At 37.0% G+C, this 10,799-nt stretch overlaps 2 protein-coding genes across 3 annotated transcripts; one reads left to right on the forward strand and one right to left on the reverse strand.

Moving 5' to 3' along the window:
- Positions 1-5,753: 5,753 nt before the first annotated feature.
- Positions 5,754-6,988, reverse strand: LOC122397106 (probable rRNA-processing protein EBP2 homolog). Of its 2 annotated transcripts, none has more exons than XM_043395985.1 (3): positions 6,860-6,988; positions 6,685-6,771; positions 5,754-6,591 (listed from the first exon to the last, which is right to left on the reverse strand). In XM_043395985.1, exons 1-3 carry the CDS (start codon positions 6,860-6,862, stop codon positions 5,797-5,799), a joined length of 885 nt encoding a protein of 294 aa, XP_043251920.1. In that variant the 5' UTR covers positions 6,863-6,988; the 3' UTR covers positions 5,754-5,796. The 2 variants fall into 2 exon arrangements, with proteins under 2 accessions (XP_043251920.1, XP_043251919.1); XM_043395984.1 differs by having other exon boundaries at positions 6,843-6,980.
- Positions 6,989-7,575: 587 nt separating this feature from the next.
- Positions 7,576-9,713, forward strand: LOC122397105 (uncharacterized protein YJR142W). Its single transcript, XM_043395983.1, has 5 exons — positions 7,576-7,673; positions 8,339-8,436; positions 8,520-8,724; positions 8,809-9,288; positions 9,363-9,713. Exons 1-5 carry the CDS (start codon positions 7,598-7,600, stop codon positions 9,485-9,487), a joined length of 984 nt encoding a protein of 327 aa, XP_043251918.1. The 5' UTR covers positions 7,576-7,597; the 3' UTR covers positions 9,488-9,713.
- Positions 9,714-10,799: the final 1,086 nt, after the last annotated feature.

A 10,799-nucleotide genomic window follows, 5' to 3' on the forward strand; every position in this document is an offset into this window, starting at 1 on the left:
ATCGGGTCTGAATAATTGAGATGGATACTTCATCGTTGTGTCGTGTCAGGTTTCCATTAACACATTGCCGCCGATATAGGTGGTCCGTGCAGCCGACATGAAGTTTTGTGAAATTTGAAATCGGTAGAATCGCCCGAAGGCAATAGCGAAACAAATTTCAGCCATTAGCAGCCGGTGCAGCGTACATGTCACACCGCGGTTGTCATCAATACAAATATCTGCACGAGATATCTGTCCATACTTCTGTTGACTGGTTTCGTTATACACGTATAGCCCCTCTATACATGGAAAAAGCTTCGAATATGTACGGCTAGATACACCCTCGTATAATACGTATTCCAACTATAAACACGACGCTTTAGATTGTACTAACATTTCAAACTAAATAGGTATTCCCCATTTGCCAGACTCGACAGTGACGGCAACCCTAAACGTTTAATGTGTTCGTTAATAATTAGTTTGGAAACAGTACCTATCGAATACATAATCAGCAGAAAGTCGATGTACACGTAAATATAATAAACGATACCATTGCGTGCAATTAAAATGCTCGCGATAAATTGTTTATTTATATTTTTAACGTGTATCGCAGCGATTGATCGATTGGAAAATTCTTGTTTTCGTGCTATTAATAAGAGCTCTTATAAATGCATTTATAATTGCTGTTTTTAACTCTTGAATCGATGAATATTTTGCGTTATCCTTGTAAATGCGAGAAACTAGTACTCCCCGAATGTTGTCGATGGCCAATTGAAATAACCATTTTAAATTGTTATCCTGGAACCATTTTCGTCTGCTTTCACTACGATAGATTAAATTAACCGGTATTCCAAATATGCTGCTGTTGCTCTATTTGACGATTACACTAAAAAAAGGTTTCCGTTGCATAATGTCTATCCGTGTCGAAAGCCAGATTATCTTTGTCGGGATCGAAAGTTTTAACAACCATGTACACGAGGCAAATCCTGTTAAGGGTGTTAACTTGGACAGAATTCGGTATAATTCTTTGGATGACGAACAATTTTTTCCCCCCAAGTTGTAAAAGTTTCAGGCAAGCAGAATTCCTTCGGTCGACCGATCGCGAGCCGGGGATAAAAATTATAACGGAGGAAGAAAAGGGGTAAGCAAGGTCTGGTACACGTGAACACGTACACGGTCTCACACCGACTCCTGACAATCACGTAATTGGTGGAACGGTACAGGATAAAAATGTGGAAAACGCGAATCCACGGTTCCCTCGAAAACAGCTGTTACCTAAAGAGCAGATTCCCAGAGCTCTCGTGTCCGCGACAAACAGAACAGAGGACAATGCGAGAGCACTCCTCTATTTAAATACAATAACCCGGGGCTATTGTAAAAAAATTTATACCCTCACATGCACGGGAAAAGCCAGACTTTATACATACGACTCGATCGGTGGTATTCCCACTCTCCAAATAACAAGTGTGTATGTATACTCGGAACCCAATCACGTGTGTTATCCTATATTGTGCTGACCATCCGTGCCAGCCCTCTTCGAGCATCCATCGCGTCGATGGTCACGCACACACTCGAATATACGCCCATGTGCGACACTGTATCTACATACTCATAGGTATCAGGGCACCTACTCGGTGATATAATTATAAAAAAATGAAAAATATTTGGAATACTTAAGTGTTAAGGACTCTAAAGGAACCTTAACATCGCGGGGTTCATGATACGGACGTGACTTCACTATTTTTGAGGATCAGGACTTCGAGACATTTTTACTTGACAAATTAGGATACGGTCATTAAGGAACCTTCGAACTCCACACGGGACTTGGAATCCTTGGAGCTCTTCCTTGCCCCAATAGCGATTGACCACCGGGGTCTTGGGGGCTTTGGCTTTTCCCAAAAATGTTTATTTATGAAAGGATCAACGTTCTCGCTCACCTCGTGCTTACTTGCATGGTGTATCTGGACACTGGACAGCAGGGTGGGCGGGAATGTTGCAAAGGGTAAGAAACGCCCTGCCAAGGTGACGACTTTGAGGATTGACTTGACCAATCCTCTCACCGGTTAACGCTACGCGTTTTCGTCACCTTGGTAGGGGAAGCCAAGCTTAGGTTAAGGGTAACATTAAGATTTGGAATTAGATTCGTTTGATCAAGCCTTACAACCTCGAGTCGACTATCCACCTGCGTAGAAATATTCTTGTGCTACTAAAAAGAACAACGGGCTTCAAGGTTATCGATTTTTTCCCAAACACAAGTTTGGGTGGTCTTTCGAGCCTACGGAAAAGGAACACAGCAACGAACTGTGTGATAAGCACGGTTCGCGCAGTATAGCAAGTGGGCATAATATTTAAACACTTAAGGGGCCTTTCTACCTTGTGGGATTAAAAAAATCGATATTTTTTTTTTGCATTTTCCTTTAGTATGTAGTCTCGAAAATATGTCTACCAAATATTGAATTGAAATTTGAAAAACTAACGAAGTTATAGCCTGCTGAAATGTACCGCGCGCAGGTATAACAACTGGACGTGAAACTTTAAAGCTGTTTTTCTCGAAACTACATTTTTCGGCACTGCGTGCGTGATAACTAAAAAACTATTCAAGATATCAACATCAAATTTATACAGTATCTTCAGAACTGGTCTCCCTATAGCATGAACTAGGATAATTGCGATATATGCAATACTTTTTCTTTTATTAACAAAAAAGCAACCAAATATATGAAAATATTCAGTATTTTTTCGTAAAATAGCTGCCATTTTGCCATTTTTTGTTTTTTTGAAAAGATCCTAGTTCATGCTATAACCACACTCATCTATATTAAGAATATCATTGATTTTAGGATTTCGAATAACTTGTTCGCAAGATATCACATACGCAGTCGGGTGCCGTTCGTAAAAACTGTTGTTTGATGATCAACAAAAACAGCGTAATCAATAGATATTATGCGTTGCAAAAATTCGTAAATATAGCTAAATATATAATAAATGTATCTGTGGCGCTGCTTCGCTGCGGGTAGGGGATCTCGTGAGAATTCGTAGGAGGACAGAAAAGGAAAGGAGGGGGCGCGTTTCGTCCGGGCCTGCCAGTGGACTCATCAGTAAGGCTTTCTAGCAGGCCCTGCCTTAGACGACTGGGATATTGGGAAGTCGTTCGAGGAGTGTATATATAGCAACGGAGGGGTCGGTCGAGCGCTTGTGAGAGCGCGACCCCTCTGGTGGCGAGCATGGGAGGCGACGCCACATTACCCCCCTGCCAGTGCTAAACTATTTACAGGACTTATCGAATACTATGTACATTATCTACAGTTGTTCCGTTCCTCTGGGACTTGTCGTCGTCGTCGTGTCTTCGTATAGCGCCTCTATCTCGATTGACGATCACTGGAGATTTTTTCTCTGATCCTGGCTAGAACTTCGATTCTATTGCCGTAGGATATTGCGTGATTTCTGGCTGCTGCGTGGTCGTTCTCTTGATCGTCTGGCGCGGCGAGTCGTCCTCGTGCCTTGCGCTCCTGAAGTCATCGAGCGTATATGCTGCTGTCCTACCTGTGGCCCCACTATGCGTGCTATTGCTGCTGCTTCGAATCCTGCCAATCTGTGTCCTCCTGGAGACGACGGCCTCGTCAGGTAGATTTGGTCAGGACCGAGCGATCGAGTGAACGAAAGGCCACCTTAGGAGAGGGATTACGAAAGAGCTATTTGCTAGTACGATTAGACACGGTTGTTCGGCGCTGCCTCCTTCGTCCTACGCTGCGTGCGGGTCTGCGGTTTCCTGGAAAATTCTCGAGCTGCTTCCTAGTTGTCCAATTCACCGTCCGGGTCACCAATCGTGGCGCTGCTTCGCTGCGGGTAGGGGATCTCGTGAGAATTCGTAGGAGGACAGAAAAGGAAAGGAGGGGGCGCGTTTCGTCCGGGCCTGCCAGTGGACTCATCAGTAAGGCTTTCTAGCAGGCCCTGCCTTAGACGACTGGGATATTGGGAAGTCGTTCGAGGAGTGTATATATAGCAACGGAGGGGTCGGTCGAGCGCTTGTGAGAGCGCGACCCCTCTGGTGGCGAGCATGGGAGGCGACGCCACATATCTACAAAATCCGGAATTAATCGCTCTTTAATAACCCGCAAAAAAAAATCACAAAGAAACACGTATTTTTCATGCCTACAAGGTAGAATGGCCCCTTAAGTATCTAAAAACCTACTGTGTGTTAGATAATTTGTAACATCGCAAACGACTTGTCGACTCCAAAATCACTGGTTCTACTCGACATCAACGCGTTCGGTTTGTGTGATATCAACTCGCGTAAGATCTATCGTGTACTAGTGCAAATTAAAATGTTTGAATAAGTCCAAACACGACCCCGTTCCATTTACGTTGTACGGATTCCTTTAATTCACCGATCTATCGATAATAATCTCACAACGATATAATGAGGAATATAAGGATTTTAATTATCAGCAACGCATTAAATTTAATCTGGTTGACGCTAAGGGCTACACTTGGGGTGACTTCCTGGGTCGATGGAAAACAAAGGTGAGACCGAACAATTATCAACAGTATACTCCGGGTATTCAACCACTGATTGCTGACGGATAAGAGTTTGTATATGCGTGTCTCGACGTGGATGCAAACGTGGTAGTACGTGTAATATACAGTGTAATCGCATTCCTATGCATGTAACAACCGTGTAGGCACTGCGGATTATCTAATGGACGACACGTGTTAAGTATTCCTAGAATGTCGATAGTATGGGGAAACTATTCCAATTCACATCCCTGTGCTGTTATCATATCTTCCTTTTAGTTTGATAATATTTATACGTTGACTGTTCATCGAGCATACATACGTCAGAACGGTGTTGAATCGAAAGTCTGCTGAACGCAATAAATATCGCCAGTATCGGTAAATTTCACTTTTTTACTTCAAAATTTTAATAGAATATTTATTGCTATAAAAAAAGCCCATCGTCCTTCTAAATATTTAAATCATATTCAAGATTCTAGACACGGAGAAACAACGTGTTAAATACGACTATGAACCGGACAATAAAATTCATCATATTTATTGTTTCTGACTACAATCTCGGCTCTAGAATTTTGTTTTCCGCCGAACAATGTAAATTCCCATTCTAGGCCAAATGATCCATCGCTGTCTTGATCGATTAAAATTTTTTATAAAAATTTATGAGTTTTTAACCAATTTGTTTTTTATGTGATATTTTTCCAATATGTTTGGCTGAACATTTTAAACCTAAAACGTTACATATACTAAGGATTCACCTTATCGGCATAAGTATCTATTAGTATCTATGATATATTGTCACTATAAGTTCCCAGAAGCTCATTCTCGTCCATTTGGAAAAAAGTTAAAGCTACATTTCAAACAGTTATAAAATGAATAATTTTCAAAATTTTCAGAAATCATTTGAGATACATTTATACCAATATACATATCACCAAAGACTGCAGTATGTATATCTAAATCTTAACGAAATTCGAAATATTGTTCCAGAAAATGACCGATTTCACACGGAATAGCGATGAACAACACAATATTTACAATAGTAGTCCTCTCCCCTTCTTGCGGATCAGTTTTGAATATAGTTACAGATATAACCAAATTCTTTTGTTGAAAAAGTTTGCAATTGTTCGTTAGTGATGTCAGGCAAAGGGGACCTCGGAATATTTCGATAAAAAGTAAGAGGCAATAGCGAAAATATTACTTCATTTATTACACAAATGATTTATTTTATCGACGCATAAACGCAGGAGTCATTCGATTATACAAGACGATTTATAATAGTTCTATTAACATTATAGATTGCATTTATTGACGTTTCCTCTTTGCTTTCATTTGTACTCTACGACCTTTTCCTAATCTCTGGTTTGGTTTTCCGCCTTTTTTCTTAAAGTCTTTCCCGGGTTTTGATGGCCTTTTGTATTCTGAAACATCCGCAGAGCTCGTTTTTGTATTCTTCTTATTGCCGCGTTTTTTACCGCCAAAACCGAATTTAGAATCTTTCATTTTTCGTTTGGCGGCTACTTTCGGATTCACCCTTTTGTTCTGAGGCTTCTTTTTGTCATCTAAAAAGTCAAGATCCTGTCTCATACCCTTACGGTACTTTTTTACTTCTTCTAACATTTTTCTCTTTTCAGCGTGCTTCTTCAGAGTAGCTTCTATTTGCATTTGCTTTCCTACTTTTCTCTGTTGTCTAAGCTGCCTGATTTTCTCGGATCTCTGTGCTATTGTTTGTTTCTTCATAAGGTTTTCCCTCACTTTTTGCATGTGAACATCTGTCTTTGCCATTTCAGCAAAATAGTCGTCTGGTCTGGTTGTTGGGATTCCAAGCTTTTTTAATCGTGTGATACCGTCCATAACGGCTCCTTGTGCTTGCCTGTGAAACATTGTCTCCCTACGAAAATCATTTAAAACAGGATCCTCTGCCGGATCGTACTGGGGTAATTTTTTGTTTCCTTTCAATTGTTTCGAACGCCTTACTTCCTGTTCTTGCATTTGCAATGCCAATTCCGGTGCTAATGGTGCTGGCGCGTTAATCATATCTAATCTCTCTAACCATGGCAAATTTAATTTAATGCTTTCTAGCTTTTGTTTCATAAGAGTCTACAAAAATTTTAATCAATGTTCTTACGCTGCTTTCTTGAAACATTAATATCGAAACACTCACAATATCAGTTATTATCTTATCATACTTACTACACAATTTTTATGTACTTTAGTTGTTTCCTCAAATACTTCGTTGAGACCAGGTTTTAACAGTCCTTTTGTAAAAGCTTCTTGTAACTATACACGTGAGAAAAGTGAGGTTAGGAAAAGGTTGCCTCTAAATATTTTAAAACGTAAATTATATTTACTTCTTCGTCGGTACTACCATATTCCGAATCAGATTCGGACGAAGCTGACACTTTCACAGTTTTCTTTGTCGCGTTTTTCACCCTCATCTTTACAAGTTTACAAACCGCACAATTTCAAGATTTCTCTAGTAAACACAATGTATCAGCTACTTTTAACACCATCTATTGGGCACACTTTAGCACATTTTAAGCACACGACTTGCTAACTTAAATGATAAGCAATTGATTCTGCCGAAAGATATTACGAAAATAGACGAAATTAGAAATTGAAAAGTACACCACTTTATTTTGTTTAATATCTATTATTATAAATAGAAGATTTCAAACGACTGTTAATTTCTCTTGAATTTTATTAGTATATCATTAAGACGAAGATAATCATAAATAATTCCGCTTTATTTTTTAGCACATTAACAATAATATTTTATGCCCCAAAAAAGTATCCAATGATTAATAATTAATCTAATTTGCAATATTCGTGTTAATTGCAAGTTTACACTCTATGTCTTGCTACGAATAATATTTTTCTATACGATAAAGTATAGTCAGTCGCGGAAAAAATGAATTTGCATATGTTATTTCTGTATTTATAAAATATTCAAAGGAATTTCACAGCAAGTCACTAACCAATCACGAAGCAATTTCAGCTTAGACTGTACTTCGATGGGTAGAAATTTCAGGAAGCTCGAATCTGACATATCTTATGCTCTATGCCAGCATTTTTTGTCACAGCTGGCTAACGACAGCGAAACATCATGACGGATAGCGATAAGAAACCGATGTCACGCTTACTGAAGCTCGCTAATAAATTTAATTGCTTCTACCTGTCGGGTAAGTATAATCGTTTTGTTTAACTGTGCATCGCATTTTCGTTTGTCCCGTTTATTAGATTCTACAATGAATAGTCCATAGAAACGCGTGGCTTACCGTCCTGTCTACTGAGATATTGATTTTGAGGCTGTTGTGTATTCTTTCTCGTATTTTCATTAAAATAATAAGAATACCTGTTTTTTTTAATAGAACCGCGAGTAAGTTGCGCAAAACACCTTTCCCGTATCTTCCTTCGTGTTTTATAGTTTATTCTTCTTATTTTTCAATAACAAAACTTTTAGTAGATATGATTATGTACATATACTTGTCAAAGTAGATACCAAAGATGTGTCGTGTAATTGTATTTGATAATCTATACGATAATCAGAATTTATATAGTACAAAGCAAGTGTAAAAATAGGTTTCATATATTTTGATGTAATTATAGAAGTCTGTATACATGTTATTTTGTAATAGTTAATTGAATACAACATGGTTAATGTTATACTGAATTTTTTCCTTTAATGAAGATACTTGTATCTTTTATAAAATGTTTCTTTCAAAACCCCTATTTCGATATGTGATGTATAGGAATACAAAATATGGAATATATGTCAAAAAAAAAAAAAAAGAAGATATAGTTGAAATTACATACTTTTACTAGAAATGTATATGTTATATTACAGGCCTACATGCAGGTGAATGCAGAGCCTTTGTTGTTGATGGACAACAAGTTGGCCTTGTACGTCCAGATGTAATGAAGGAATTGTTAAATTACCCTCAAGTAATTATTCAATATTTTTAATTCCTAGGATATTCAAAGTAGGTAACTTTTTCTAGTTTTCCTTAACTCTATATTTTTTAAAGGTATTTCAAGTGAACCCAGAGTATGTGCAACTAAATCCTGCATTTCGAGACTATTCGGAAAGAAGTGCTCGTGTGGATGAAGTATTAAGGGAATGGCGTGCTGTTGAAAAATTTGTAACATTACGAGGATGGAGAGAGGAATGTTACGAAGTACGCGCACAATTCAATACACCACCGTTATTTAAAATGGATCGGTCTGCTACATGTAAGCGCATGCTCTCTTTTAGCAATAAATTAGAAAATTGTTATCCCGCTACAACAGTACTACTGATTAATATATAATTTGTAGGTCTATTCGGAATTCGCAAATATGGTGTAGATATTAATGGATATGTTATGGATCCTGTGAAAGGCTTATCAATATGGTTACAAAAGCGTAGCCCAAACAAACAGACCTGGCCTGGATATTGGGATAACATGGTGAGTGGTGGTTTAAGTGTTGGTTATGGCATTAACGAAACTGCTATAAAAGAAGCTGGAGAAGAAGCTAGTATTCCCAATAATCTTATTGCAAAACTGAAGAGTGTTGGTTGCGTATCACTGTTTTTTGAAAGCGAAAGGGGTCTGTTTCCCAACACAGAATTTGTATATGACCTTGAATTACCACCGGATTTTGTACCAAGCAATAACGACGGAGAGGTAGAGACTTTTGAATTACTTCCAGTTAATGAATGTTTAGAAAGGATATTGTCTTCACACTTCAAAACAACATCTGTGCCAGTTGCCCTTGACTTTTTAATTAGACACGGATACATCACAGCAGAGAATGGTAAGTGTAGCATTTTTCTGCTGTAAATTTATCTTTCTAAGTTAGTAATATATTGTGTATATTTTTTGTTGCAGAGCCTAATTTTATACAAATTGTGGAACTGCTTCATGTACCTCTGCAGACCATGTACAATCAACCACAAAAAAAATGTAAACTAGCCGCTAATGGTGAAGCAATTGAATCCTTAGACAGAATTTAAGTTTAATTAGACTTTAATTTAGACCATGTTAAAGTTAATTAAATTAAACGAAGTTGGTATTCTTTTGTGGTTTTCTTGTAATTGGTCAATTCTTCGCAGATTTTATAATAAATAGGGCAGTTTTATACGTATAATGGTTTTCGTGATAAATATATAAATACATAATTTCAGTAACTACATTAATCTATAATTTTGACTGACCACAGCGTTTTCAGACATTCATGTTTTTCGTTACAATTTGGGTGATTTTTATATATCAATAGTAAAAGTATTCATTAAATACAGTTTTTTAAAGCCATTAGTGATGGTTATACATTCAAAATATATTAAAAAACGAATGCAATAATCGTTGTTGTATCGAAAATTTCATTTAAAATAACGTATTTGAATTTACAGTCCTGCGAATTTATTGACATTATTTGTTTTGTAAAATTGACACAATATATGAAAATAATTGTATATTCGTCGAATAATTTTAAATTATATTGATTTATATTCTATTAACGTTATTAAAATCATATTGCATTTTCCTTTGATTTCTATCGATTATCGAACTGAATTTTGCACAATGATGAATAGAAGTTTTCGCCGACTGTATGAGTATATTCAAACGAAATGATTTTTGATATACATCGATATTGAATTAGAAGTATTATTAATACAGCATTCCAGAACATAGATCTACTACTAAGATTTCAGTTTTAAGCGACAGGAAATAACAATAGTTTTTTCTAACGTTTGTAATCGAACTTTTGTACTAAACTTGTACACTTAACAACAGAGTGCATAGTACCACAGCAGTAATATTCTAATATTCTGCGTAGGATTAAGATGAAACTCATTCACAGTATTATGAACGTGAATGCACAGTATACTGTTTTGATATGTTACAAAATTTATAGACGAATTATGTCAGCGTATGTGTTCTATAATCTAACTATGCTACCAACGGAAAGTGCTTAAACTCAGCATTTTCAATCAGTAACTGTTTTGAGAAGGGGAACAAAAGTGTTCGTATTATTTATTGTATGTAATGTAGGTAGATTTTTAATTAAAATACGGATTGGTACTATCGTTCTATTCGTGATATCAGCAAATTGCAAGAAAAGTGATTATATAAGTAGCAAACGTAAAATGCATTGATATGTCTTTTTCATATTATAAAGACATTTTGCAGTATATTTTATGAAATTTTTAAATTCGATATTATTGTTAATTGTATTTCTACAGTAATCTATAGTTTACTTCTGCATTCACCTCATCATTCGTCTCGTGGTATGCAAACAAATATTCTACAATTTTTTTTCTTTAC

This window comes from Colletes gigas, unplaced genomic scaffold, assembly GCF_013123115.1.
Source record: "Colletes gigas isolate AHSC1104 unplaced genomic scaffold, ASM1312311v1 Colletes_gigas_Sc00009, whole genome shotgun sequence".
Lineage (NCBI taxonomy): Eukaryota > Metazoa > Arthropoda > Insecta > Hymenoptera > Colletidae > Colletes > Colletes gigas.